We start from the raw sequence: 14,463 nt of genomic DNA on the forward strand, positions 1-14,463 counted from the left end.
AAGTTGTACTGAATGTATTACAGTTATCAAACATGTCTATTTACAAAGGTGTTTGGAATCCATCCTGTATGCAACGATCATACTGTGCATTGTAACTAATGGCAGGGAAATCTACAAGTACTAGTTGGTATTGAATACATAGTTTTAGCTTAGTATATTTCCATGGCAGAGAAATGGTATATAAAGATTATATGATGTGAATGGGCAAATATTCTCTATATGATAAAATATACTTAGATTCAGCATTGGTTTATTATGGGCATTTGTGTCAGCGATGGGAACTGCCCGTAAGTTACAGAAATGGTACGTATTTCTCCATAATAATAATATTAAGTAAAATTGGGCATTCTCCTGATGCTAGAATGTACTTGACCTTCCTGTTTTTTTCTCCTGTACATTCTGCTTGGACTTTCACATTTGATGGCATGTTTTTATTTTATTATATATAACTAACATATTAACAAAAAGTCACATTGTATAAGTGGCCAGTGAAAATGTGTATAGGGGTCGGCAAGTCTGCTTTGTGTTTGTGGAGATCAAACCCTACAAAAAAATTAAAAGGCTTATGTGAACAGGTTTATATCATCCTAAAAGCTTGGATAATAACTAAAACATCAAAAGAAAAACCCTCAATAATTTAGAATTCTTATGCAAAGCACCATTTGGCTGCCTACCATGTTAACTGAACTGACAACAAGGGCTCAGTAATTAAAATTGGTCTCCCAGCAGATTTTCTTTTTTACACTTATAGGGATAAATTATGTAAGGATCATTAAAAAAGTGTTTTGTCCCAGACATGCATACCCTGTATTTTATTACTCAACGTATACATTAAAATAATGAAATATAAGCAAGAAAACAAAAAACACATTCCACCTGAAAATCTTTCCAAGTGTTCAACATAAGGGCCATCATATAGGCCGTCCCATTAATTTCTGGATGCAAGACATTTTTATTTGTATAAATCTTTATTTAACCACACAGAATCAAATTAAATGTACAATTTCAATTCAAAGTTACAAATACACTTATTAAACAATATACAAGAAAGAAAAAAAAGCCAGCACCACCCACTGGCAGATACCCTAATGAATATACAAATATAGTACTACATTGTGCATTACTTTGGGTTTCACATTCTAGGCAGCCAGACATAAAGTGCATTCAGTCTACCTGATATTAATGAATGAAAAAAAATAAAAGAAGAATACCGGTTATGCCAAACTGAATAGTGTGCCCTTTTCCAGTGCATGAAGTTAATGCACAAAAACTTCTGTCAAACCTTTAGAGAACAACCAGGTTATCCTGTTCTGCAGTAAAAATTTACACTTAAACTAATTCACAGCCTTAGAGATTGGTTCAAGTTATAAATAACACAATAAATAAAGTAATATAACACTACACAAGTGCAAAATATACTGCAGTCCTGGCTTCTGAATACGTAACAGAAGAAAGTGGTACAGGATTTTTATAGCATTGCACCTGCAGCTCTGGCTTGATGGGGTGTGGAGTGAAATGAAAATGTATACGTGAATTGGGTAAAAATAAATGTACCCCTTGGTTTATCATGGCACTATATTCCCTCCAGCCCCCCACTCCGGTGCCTAGGCACCATTACTGAAAATATAAGGACATCCATATGCAACTACTTTCCATCCAAAAAGAATCCATAAATGATTTAAAACAATGTACTTACATATTATAATGGAATAAAAACAGCAAATGTGCTGCCTGTAGAATTTATGGATATACTATTTACCAGCTCCCTGATTTGTGCAAAGTTAAATATTGTGTCACATAAACAGAAATAAAATACATTTGGAAAGTTAGGATGATCCTCATGCTATTCAGCAGCTTGCTAAATGTAGGCCGGTGTCCCAGAGATAGTTTTGAAACTTCCAAACTTTGATTACTTTTCAGCATGTTGAAAAGTATCACATTTTAAAAAGAAAAAAATATATATAAACAAATGATACATTGTTTTCTAGCAAAGCAGTTTGAAAGGTTTTCAATGGACTAACGGGGGTATTTATCAAAGCTGAGAGAGCGATAAAATTGTAAAAAATAAATTACCAATCAATCAGCTCCTAACTATCATTTTATAAACACAGCCTGCAAATGTAAATTGGAAGCTTATTGGTTAGTACTTTATCTCTCACAATTTAGCTCTCTCCCAGCTTTGATAAATACCCCCTAAATCTGTAGGACAACAGTAGAGGATTCAGAATTGCACTTGGGTGTCTGCAGCAGAGGATAGAAGGTCTACTTGGGAGGGGATGGAGCCAACATTGTTCTCCACGTGTCTCCATGCTCTTGCCCAGGTTTGCATCCGTGTAGAAAGCGGCCATCCTTTTTGTGTCCCAGTGAAGAGGGTGAACTGTTGGGGGGAGGTAAGGGAAACCAAAAACATTAGGGGTTTGAAGCAAAGTAAAGAGGATTGAGGAAGGGGGGGGTGCAATAAAGGGGGATATGAGAAGGAAATTGGTTTTCGCAACACACTCAAAGGCTGAGTAGCAGAGGAGAACTTTAATTATCTCCAGTCAGAAAGAGACAGGAAATTTGGGACTTTTAATTAGCAATTTGGACTGTGGCTAGATTTTTTTTTTTTAAACCAGATAATTTAAACGCGAATAATTCAAGTCTGACTAAATGAAATTCACATAATCAGAATGCAGATAATTGAATTTCTACTGCATCCATTAATTCAGTGTGGAGGTGTGCGAGGACTCTTATGAGAAGCTGTCACAGCTCAATAAAATCTCAGTCAATTAATTTTTTCATTATCAGAGTATTACACAAACAACGGAAAATAAGAGGGGCTACTGCACATGAAAGTACCTCTCAGGAACCGAGTGACAACTTGTTTGTTCTTCCTTCTCTACAGGAAAACGCCGGTTTGATGTGGCATATTTATGAACGGCTTCAGAAACAGAGTATTTGGTCTGTCCAGATGCGCAGGCTTCGATTTCTTCCGGAGTGAGTTGAGTTTGTAAGAAAAGGTGAAGCTTACTGTCAGAGAGCAACACGGGGCACTGCATGACTCTGCAAAACACACAGAGGAAGTCATTACTTTTAATAAAGGTTACTCTGCTGTTCTGCATGGTGTTACAATAATGAGAAATAAAACATGCAGGAAATTAACACACACACACACTATTAACGCAGCAAGTCCCCATACAGCCTTTAGCATGGCAATTGCTCCAACTGGGACTAAAATAGAAATGTTTGGATTCTTGCAATATCTGCTTAAAAAAGGTGAGTGAACCGCTAAATACTAAGCAGGCAATTTGGAGAAATACTATTAACCAGATTTATTTAGCTATATAACTATACCATGATAGGTTCCTGTAGGATAAAATAATTTGGCATGGGAGTAGACGCTGAAGTACACTAACATGAGCAAGATGTGTTGTTGTTTTTTTGTGCAATGGCCCCACAAATAAACTTTTTTATTGCTCTTGACTACCCGATTGCATGGTTCATTTTCTAGTTGTATGACAACAAACCCAGATTCTAAAAAATACGATATTATTTGCATAAGAAATTTAACTACATTAAAATAAAGCATATATTAAACAAAGCAAAACTAAATTAAAAATAAAAACACAGCATCTCAGACTTAAATACATTGTATTGCATTCCTGTGTGCATAAACCATTTCTTTCCATCACACCTGTATTTTTTCATTGGTCCAGATTTATAAAACAGCTCTGCAGACAAATTCAGAAAGCAGCAAAAATAAATCGCTCTGTTCAGAAGGAATCCAGTAATATAAAATATGTTTGAAGGTGAAAAACCTCTTTAAAAAGATATAAAAAGCTGACCACCACAAATGAAAGCTTACGCAAGGAATGCAACAAAATAACTTAAGTGTTACTGTAATTTATATGTGAATACTTATTCACAAGTCATAAAAATAATGCGGAATCCATGGCCATATTTATCGCAGGGCAAGCAGCCCTATGGTATACATTAACCTTTACTGCTCCAGACCAGTATCGGGAGCCATTTAAATGGTAATTTGTAGTGATAATAGGTTTTTATATTGCTACAATATTAAAAAACAAAAACCCTAGTCACAATATGTTCTTTAAATAGGCCCACAGTTATTTAGTGCAATATAAGGAGCTGTAGCTAAACATTGGTTACCAATGCCAACATCTTAATTATTCAGACCATAGCCCTTGTACTCCATGTCCCATTTGCTTTGTCTTTAAACGTTACTTATTCTATGGTTTTACAATCACAGCTATGGGATCCAGTATGTCCTGTCCCTTATCTCTTGACTAAGCGACATCCTGCATGGCTGCTTATTGCACCGATGCAGGATGTCTTAGCACTGAAATGTATTCAAAAAATAAATCTCGGCCCCATCTGTGTCGCATTAGCCTAGTGCTAATGATACAGAACAGCTCTTTGGTAGCTGCATTGTGCCTGACCTCAACAAACTGCAAAATGTCATTGCGAGCGGATAGTGCATGCACGAGGACCCCCATGGCAGACCCTCAAATGATATTATGTAACTAGACAAGTAACGAAAAGCTCAGCTTTTCCCCAAAGAGCAATAATAATTGCTTTGATTATTCTGGTTCTGAGAACTATCTGGATGAGAGGTCAGGTTCTGTCAGCTACTGGGAAAATCGTTCTGGACAATTCCTGCAAATTAACTTCTGCTCATTTCCCCTAGAAGAATTTGTATAATGGCATTTAATTCAAGCCCACGATAACTTCAGATACAACAAAAACTAATATTTTATATAGGCATTATATTATGAAGAATCACATCTAGCGTAGAAAAGTCACATGTACAGAAATAGTGAATTTAAGTAGTTTCCTTACAAATTCTACTGCTTTACCCGGCTAACACGCTGAAAGGTTTGCAAGCAGAAAAAAAAAAAGTTATTAAACACCAATTGTTCCTGATGGACAATCTATTCTTCACTATTCTGTGAAGCCAACATCTAACAGGATCTAAAATGACTGACAGTTGTACCTTAAGCTGGTCTCACATACTACACAGCAGGCTTGGACAATTACCGATGGACCTCCAGATATAGTGAAACTACAAGTCCAAGTATAACCTGTCACCGCATGCTGGGGCCTGTAGTTTTACACCTGGAGAGCCCAAAGGTTATCCAGACCTGCACTACAGTAGCAGGCAAACAGCCCAATACTGCTGCAAAGACGAGCCAAGGTTATGCTGTATGTTGGAAAATGTACAGTCATCCACACACTTCTCTTAAATCTAGCTCTAGGAGGCAGTTTCCTGGAGAGATTTTACCAGCTATAAAACTTACAGTTTGGAGATGTGGAAGCTGCTGACTATGGGTAGATGACATGGCCATTGGGAATGGTCATACACACAGCAATTAGAAGAGGACACAGCAAAATATTTGAACCTCTGTTGAACGATAGATATTTTACATCCTCTAGAGAAGTCACAACAGGCGGAAACAGAAGGTGCTCTCATTCCACTCTACCAAGACTGAGCTCCCCTTCCCTGCCTCTGACCTGTCAAGATCTGAACATGCTTAACCAGCGTCTGTATCTACTTTCATTCTCCAGCACCACTTCCCGCGCTGTGGTCCCTCTATGCATCTGGCCACTACACTACAGTTACAAATGTCTGTAAATGATGCCTGCGCTGTAATGGTTCTCTACAGACACCCAGGGTCATATTTGTCATGTAAATTTATGCTGGAGCAAATTATCGTAGCTGTAGTGGTTTCAGGTGAATAATACTTCTGTCACCTTAACCACTATGTAATCTATATATCCTTCAAATAAATACCTAGTGTGCCACATAATAACAAACAGTCTCTTTAAAAACAAGTAGGGGCAAAGCCTGGTCTAAATCATTATAACAGCCAAGTGTGCCAATGAATCAGAGGCAGGACAGGAAGAATTTGGAGTCTGGAGAGTTGGCAGCGGGAACGCAAAAGAAGAATGAAAGATCATTTACCAGCCACCAAAAAATTTCCACAGCGATGCCCAAGGCACCCATAATGTGTTCTGACATACAGCAGCAACTCTAAGGGGTAAACAGAAGTAGGAAACAACAACTCATAACCCATAGATATTAGTATATATGGTCCAAATAAAAATTAAACGCAAATGCAACAAAATCTAAAAATAATATAATATATATATATATATTTTTTTACTTACACACACACACACACACACACACACACACACACACACACACACACACACACTATAGCAAATTGTTATCATGCCTCCACATGCTGCGGCTACATCCATAATTGCATTTGTTCAGACTGCTGTAAGGTTAACATCAGTATTGCCTGCGGGAAGGTTACCACGACAAATCTGGTGTTTGTTTATTCCAGAAAACCAACGAAAATGTAGGTTTTTTTTAAATTAAAACTACTAATTACAACAAGCAAACACTGTTCTAATAAGCAGCCAATTAACACTTGAAAGCGCAGTTATGTCCCTTCAGGACAAATGTAGGATGTTCAACTTGATCACCTATTACATACTTCTGTGAAAATGTAGTTTGTGTGTAGAGTCTCTTAATAGGTTCAGCCATATTCCATTGACCCACTGAAAGGCTGAGTCAAGCAAGTTGTATTTGGTACGTACATTAGATACAGATTAAAAAGGTGATTCAGAATGTGGTCAGCATTCACAGAACATACAAGTGCCGTGTAACAGGTATATGGCGCTTACACTGCCTGATATGTCCACTACAAGATAAATTCTGCCACTCAGTGGCCAAACCATCATGAAAAATAGTAGACTGACCTGGATGCACTCAGTGCTTAATTTTTTGGTATAATGTTAATTCTTATAACTAGTTCCAGAAACAGAAATAAATCAGTGAAATCATTTCAGAAATAAAAGTATCTGAGAACTTGTCTAGAGTGTGGAAGCTACATATAAAGCTTGTATCAATGTGTAAATATAGGTGAGTACCGCCTGCTTTATATTTTTTTATTTATAAAAGAAGAAGAAAATATTATGTTACTTAGGTGCGGACATAAATCACCCATTTTTCCCCCATCCAAATATAATGTATATGTAAATTAAAGTACAATGAAGCAAGAGTATTTACAATATGCTATTTTTTGATCAGCTATAAAAGAATAAGCAACAGTGGTACAACTTCATGTACTTGCAACAGTCTACTTCCACAGGCCTCTGTCCATACTTATAGAATCTTATAAAAAAATGTTTTATATATTAAATATTTCAGTTCCAGTTGAATCCCAAGAGGTTAAACCTGAAATAATTGTGCATGTATTGCAAAGCATGGATGTCTTACAGTGTGGAAATGTAACCCTCTTCTAGAGAACCCTTCATTGACCTGGACCACCGTGAGCCAGGACCATGATGGTTCTCTTATTGTGGACCCCAAGAACACGTTTGTTTCGTAACGATCATAGGTGTACACACACACAAAAAGCTTCATGAGACTATGAATAAAACATACAGAAAACCAGCACATATAATGCATTTTAGTCACATTGAAAAGCAGCGACAGGCAAAAGGCACCCTGAACTTCCACACCCGTAAAATATGTAGTGCAAATAAATTACAAGTGAACAGCTTCAGGAAAGGATCCAAGACATTTAAATATTACGACTAATTATCATGCCAGACAGCAGTGGTTTGAAATTACTCCTCTTTCAAGAGTGGAGGCCAGCGACAGCTGCCGGGAAGATATATTCACAGTTCTTGCAAATTCTGACTTGTTGTATGAGACATTTACATTTATAGAATTTAATTGTTAAAAGGACCCATTGGTCTGTTTAAAACTGAAAACTTAGGAGTAACCTTCTAATCTTTTCTATACCTCCTAGTGTTATACACCATGCCCATTACATACAATGTTATGTTAAAGTGGACTAGTGTTCTATTCGCAGTGAAGGCAGCAATTCATTACAATGGCAGTATCAAACCACTGATCAGCGGCATCAGTTTGTGCCTCATCTCTTCATGGCATTGGGTCCCAGTGAGTGGTTAGCCTACATTCTCATGTGTATGGAGTATGTCTCTACAAACTGGCAGCTTCCACTATGTGTAGAGGGAGTATATTTGCCTATGTGGCTCAAATGATTACATACTCAAGGGCAGATTCACTTGTGCTCACAATCAAGATAAATAAAATGTGGGCAGGTAGATAATTCTTTTTTAAACATTGTAGTGCCTGCTACCAATGGGGAAATTGGAGTTAATGGATTGTGTTTTGACCAGTTGGATTTATGAACTTTATGCAACATGGAGAGGTATTTCAAGAATCGTTTGATGCTATTCCTGTTGTACAACTGCACAATATCCAAACAGCTGTCGACTGCTAAGTAAAGGCTTCAGAGTTGCTTATATATTGTATAAAGACCCACTACTTCATCAAAGCCTTCCAGCTGTCATCCTGCTGATACATGCAGCTGATACATGCTCCTTCCTCCCCATCTGTGTCACTCCTGTTAGTCTGCCCCTCCCTTTTAGAATGTAAGCTCTTACGAGCAGGGCCCTCTACCCTCTTGTGCTTCTCCCTACTTTACTTTCATCTACTTTTTACTCCCACTAGGGCACCTAACACTTGGTTCCTCATGCTCTGTTGCTTATGTGGGTGTTATGGTCGCTAATGTAGCAATATATATTATCCATGTCCTTGTCCTGCATTGTATTGTATTGTTCTGTAAGTCACTGGTCACCTATTTGATTATGTACTCTGTAAGGCACTGCGGAACACTTGTGCCACCATATAAATAAATTATAATAATAATATATACATACAAAACAATCATTCTCAATTGCCTTGGATAATAAAAAATAATTATATAAGTATGCATACACACAATAACTCAGTTGTGTAAATTAAGGGAAAAACATTTACTTATAGGGCACCATAACCGATAGATTTACCTAGAAAAGTATATCGCTATAAAAAGGGATTATTCATAGAAGTGTACTTTTCCATTGAGAGGTCTGCTCCATTTCAATGCTTTCCCAATAGATTGCACAAATGGGTAAGATCGTACAAGATTACTGATCACTAAGTGAATACATGATGCTCACATACAGAAGGTTTTAAAAATGCACAATGCACGCAGCATATTGCTCCATTATAATAAACAAATATAGAGCAGGAGGCAGAATGTCTACATGGAAGCAGCACATATGGCTATGAAAGGGGTTAATTTGTCAGGCACACAATAAATGTAGCAGTGTGAAGAGTCAGTGTTTGGTGCCCTCTACTGAGCATACATGGCAGATGTGGGTACACAACACACATATCCTGCATATCCAGTAGTATCAGTAGCTATCAGTGCTCCTAAATATTGCAGTTCCCATGTCTGTTCTGTCCATCATGTACAAAAATGATAATAAATGAAAAATAATGCTGTGGACTTGTATACACAATCAAGATAAAATGTATATTCTATATGAGCTGGATTTTCCCCACACAAAGGAGCTAATTCTGAGTGTGGAGCAAGGCAAAAAAAAGAGCAAGTAGGAATTAACTTTGCATCTGGACAAACCATGTCGCAATGCGAGGGGTGCAAATACATTTGTTATTTTTGCATGCAGGGTACATACTGGCTGCTTTTACATGTAGCCCACGAATGCCAGACAGTTGTTACACTGTAATTTAGATTTTAGTTTGGCCACACCACTATCAAATCAGCACATATTATATCTGCCCCACCTGCAGTACATGATTTTCCCAAGGTGCACAGTTACTTGCAACTCAGAATCATCACCAGAATCTAAAAGACCTATTTAAGTTTTTTTGTCTGTTTGTGACGCTACTGATCAAAACCATCACAGTTCATTCTCTTTAAATTTGATCATTCTAAAGACTTGCAATTTGCACCCTGCAGATATACACAGGGAATTCTGCAATGCTGTGGTACCATAATTTAGCCACACATCACTCGGAATTTAATTTCCCCCTAAGCATATCAGGTTTTAGCTTAATCATCATGGGTTTCTCGAAACAGTTGCTTGCGGACTTGAAAATGTATCCATATTTATTATATTTAGTAACAGTGCTTAAACATTAGGCAGCCTTTTGCAGAGAATTTGATTCATATCGGTGTATTCTCCAACAGAGCTTACAATCTATATTTACACATATGCGGGTTATTTATAGCTTTGTGAGAAGCCAATTAACCTACCAGTATGGTGTAGTAGGAAACTGAAGCACTCAGGAGAAAGCCATGCAAACAAAGGGATAACAGAAATACTCTACATAGCCCTGTCAGTAATCAAACACATGACTGAAGCATTGCAAGACAGCAATGCTAACCATTATGCCACTATACTGCCCAAATGCTTGAAATTTCCACCATCAGAATCATTAAGAAATGGAAGCTATGGGGAATTGCTGCTGGCAAGATCTGTATAGAAAAGCTATCAGAAGGGCCTTATCACAAGAGTCAACACCTGAGGTAGGAATATAGTACAGCTAGAAATGCTTTGGAACAAAGCCCTTTTTGGTCACAGTCACAGAATATATTTAGAAACAAATGGTGGATCTAGTGTGTTCAGGTGCAAAATTCAAATCCAGAATATTGCATGTAGGGAGTGGAATCTCACTACATGCTTCTCTATGGATGTGATCCTATGGGTCCTTTTTCTAAAAGTAAAATGAGGTCAATCCTACACAGAGCATAATAGCATTACTTCTGGTTAGGGCATGAGAAGACAGGTGACATTTGGAAACTGAAAATATTCTAATATAGATTTATTTTCACAATAATTGCCTTAAAATGGAGAGAGATTTCTTTCATCACTATATACAACTAACTAGTTCCACTACAGATAAATTAAACTCCTCTAAATTCAATACCAGACAACACTCAGCCTCTGCATACAAATTATAAGGGACTGTCTAAGCATTTACATTATATATTGGAACCCTGGATAATACAGCTTCAATCCAGTGATTTTGTATGAAAATTTTCCAACTGACCTATTTTGGCCATCTACATCGGATCAGATCTATTGGGAAGCAATCGGGAAGCCGACTGCCTAAATACTGGCAGCCGGCTTCCCGACTGTCTTATCCCGGAATGGGTGAAATGCTGGGCGTCTAGATGTAGCCGCCCGCATTTCCCCGACGCCGGGAGACCGGTGCCCGGCATCCCGATCGTAGTGATGCCGGGCACCGCGAGCGGACAGCCGCGCGGGGGGGGGGGGGGGGGGGGTTAGGTTTAGGGCTCCCGGGGGGACTTAGGGTTAGGCACCCCCCCGTGAGGGTTAGGCTAGGGGGAGGGAGGGTTAGGCACCCCACCGGGGGACTTAGGTTTAGGCAGCGGGGAAGGGGGTGGTTAGGGTTTGGCACTTGGGGGGGAAGTTAGGGTTAGGCACCCCTAAGGAGGGTTAGGTTAGTACATACTTACCTATCCACGATCGGGATTTCCAGCGCTGTCGGGCTTCCGCTGCTTCGCACTCTGCTCCTGTCGGGCTGCCGCTGACGGGAATCGAACCGCTGGCCATGCGGCCGGCGGTATATCATACCCATTCCGATCTATTAGGTAGTCAGCAACATTGATTCTTTAACATTTGATTATTGGACTAAATGATCATATTGAAACATGTGATCATCTTTAGAGCAAATTTGATTAATAAATACAAAGCAGGAATGTTCGCCTTCATGGAAACACTTAAGGCGGGTATCCACTTGTAGATATACAAGCGAGAGCACATTTATGACATTGCAATCGTGCTTTCATTTGTATAGCTAGTGATGTGCCTAGACTGAATGTTCACTTGTTCAGTCCTGGCACATCCCTCATCCCCGCACATGCTGAACCTGACGAGATTGTCAGGTTGACCAGCATGTACGGGCGATGTCTGATGTCAGAAGCGACCAGCGGGCATGCGAATCGCTGGTTGCTTCCGACCAAAATATGCCCGATGCATGCGCGTTTTGCAAGCGATTGCACGATAACGATGTCGTTATCGTGCAATCGCTTGGCTAAATCGCTAAGTGGATACCCCCCTGTAGGACAGTAACGATTCACACAATATCCAGAACTCATAATCCAAACTGCCTTGCTTAATGCTGCTGTACATCTTGTAATAAACATTGTTCGCTATGGGGGAGATGCATCAAACCTTAAAAAGAGTGGAGAAGTTAGCTATAGCAACCAATCTGCTTTTACCTATCATTTTATACTGCAGATAGCACTTGATAAATGCTAGCTAGAAGCGGATTAGTTGCTATGGGGAACTTAGATACTCTTTTGAAGGTTTGATAGATATCCCCCTATACAGTGCATACGGAAAGTATTCACAGCGCTTCACTTTTTCCACATTTGTAATGTTACAGCCTTATTCCCAAATGGAATAAATGAATTTTTGTCCTCAAAATGCTACACACAATACCCCATAATGACAATGTGCAAAAAGGTTTTTTTTTTTTCCGATTTTTGCAAATTTAATAATAAAAAATAAATAAATAAACGAATGCTGGGCATACACTATACACTTTTCTGTCAGATATCTGTCCAATCTAGCTGGTTGGAATGAAAATCTGGTAATGTATGGGAGCAAATGACACGCATCATTTGCTCACAAACACTGGAAAAACAGACAAAAATGGTTGTTCAAACAAACTGGTTAAAACACACAAATTTAACCAATTTAAACAATTGTTTTTTGTCCATTTTCCAGTGTTTAAAACCATATGATCGACTGTCATTTGCTCCCATACATTACCAGGTTTTCATCCCAACCAGCTAGATTGGACAGATATCTGACAGATAAATGTATAGTGTATTCACAGCATTAGAAATCACATGTACATAAGTATTCACAGCCCTTGCTCAATACTTTGTTGATGCACCTTTGGCAGCAATTACAGCCTCAAGTCTTTTTGAATATGATGCCACAAGCTTGGCACATCTATCTTTGGGCAGTTTCGCTCATTCCTCTTTGCAGCACCTCTCAAGCTCCATCAGGTTGGATGGGAAGCATCTGTGCACAGCCATTTTCAGATCTCTCCAGAGATGTTCAATCGGATTCAAGTCTGGGCTCTGGCTGGGCCACTCAAGGACATTCACAGAGTTGTCCTGAAGCCACTCCTTTGATATCTTGGCTGTGTGCTTAGGGTCATTGTCCTGCTGAAAGATGAACAGTCGCCCCAGTCTGAAGTCAAGAGTGTTCTGGAGCAGGTTTTCATCCAGGATGTCTCTGTACATTGCTGCATTCATCTTTCCCTCTATCTTGACTAGTCTCCCAGTTCCTGCTGCTGATAAACATCCCCACAGCATGATGCTGCCACCATGCTTCACTGTAGGGATGGTATTGGCCTGGTGATGAGTGGTGCCTGGTTTCCTCCAAACATAACGCTTGGCATTCACGCCAAAGAGTTCAATCTTTGTGTCTCATCAGACCAGAGAATCTGGTTTCTCATGGTCAGAGAGTCCTTCAGGTGCATTTTGGCAAACTCCAGGTGGGCTGCCATGTGCTTTTTACTAAGGAGTGGCTTCCGTCTGGTCACTTTACCATACAGGCCTGATTGGTGGATTGGTGCAGAGATGGTGTCCTTCTGGAAGGTTCTCCTCTCTCCACAGAGGAATGCTGTAGCTCTGACAGAGTGACCATCGGGTTCTTGGTCACCTCCCTGACTAGGACCCTTCTCCCCCGATCGCTCAGTTTAGACAGCCAGCCAACTCTAGGAAGAGTCCTGGTGGTTCCGAACTTCTTCCATTTATGGATGATGGAGGCCACTATGCTTATTGGGACCTTCAAAGCAGCAGATATTTTTCTGTACCCTTCCCCAGATTTGTGCCTCGAGACAATACTGTCTCAGAGGTATAAAGACAATTCTTTGGACTTCATGCTTGGTTTGTGCTCTGACATGCACTGTCAAGTGTGGGCCTTATATAGACAGGTGTATGCCTTTCAAAATCATGTCCAAACAACTGAATTTACCACAGGTAGACTCCAATTAAGCTGTAGGAACATCTCAAGGATGATCAGTGGAAACAGGATGCACCTGACCTCAATTTTGAGCTTCATGGCAAAGGCTTAGAAAACTTATGTACATGTGATTTCTTCTTTCTTTTTTTAATTACATTTTCAAAAAATATCAAAAAAAACTTTACACATTGTCATTATGGGGTATTGTGTGTAGGATTTTGAGGACAAAAATTAATTTATTCCATTTTGGAATAAGGCGGTAACATAACAAAATGTGGAAAAAGTGAAGAGCTGTGAATACTTTCCGGATTCACAGTCAAGCTGCATACACACGTAAAGATTTTCTGTCCAACCATCCAACTAGTTGATTGTTTCGAATGAAAATCTGGTAAGGTATGAAAGCAAATGACAATCAGCAATTTGCTCCCAAATGCCGGAAAATGGACAAAAACAGTTTGAACAAATTGTTTAGATCAAACATTTAACAAACTTGTCTGAACGACCATTTTCATCTGTTTTCTGGCATTTATAAGCAAATTGCTGATCATCAGTTACTCC

General features: G+C 39.1%; 1 protein-coding gene across 1 annotated transcript in view; it reads right to left on the bottom strand.

Annotated features, from left to right (window-relative positions):
- Positions 1 to 949: 949 nt before the first annotated feature.
- SNX10 (sorting nexin 10) overlaps positions 950 to 14,463 on the bottom strand; it is a 79,429-nt gene continuing 65,915 nt past the window's right edge. Inside the window, exons 6-7 of the mRNA XM_088479430.1 lie at positions 2,839 to 3,042; positions 950 to 2,377 (exon numbers count right to left, since the gene is read on the bottom strand). Of these exons, the coding sequence (XP_088335556.1) occupies positions 2,263 to 2,377; positions 2,839 to 3,042 (319 nt within the window). The 3' untranslated portion in view covers positions 950 to 2,262. The remainder of the gene's footprint in view (positions 2,378 to 2,838; positions 3,043 to 14,463) is intronic.

The sequence above is a fragment of the Taudactylus pleione genome, unplaced genomic scaffold (genome assembly GCF_031769625.1).
Source record: "Taudactylus pleione unplaced genomic scaffold, aTauple2 ptg000233l, whole genome shotgun sequence".
NCBI lineage: Eukaryota > Metazoa > Chordata > Amphibia > Anura > Myobatrachidae > Taudactylus > Taudactylus pleione.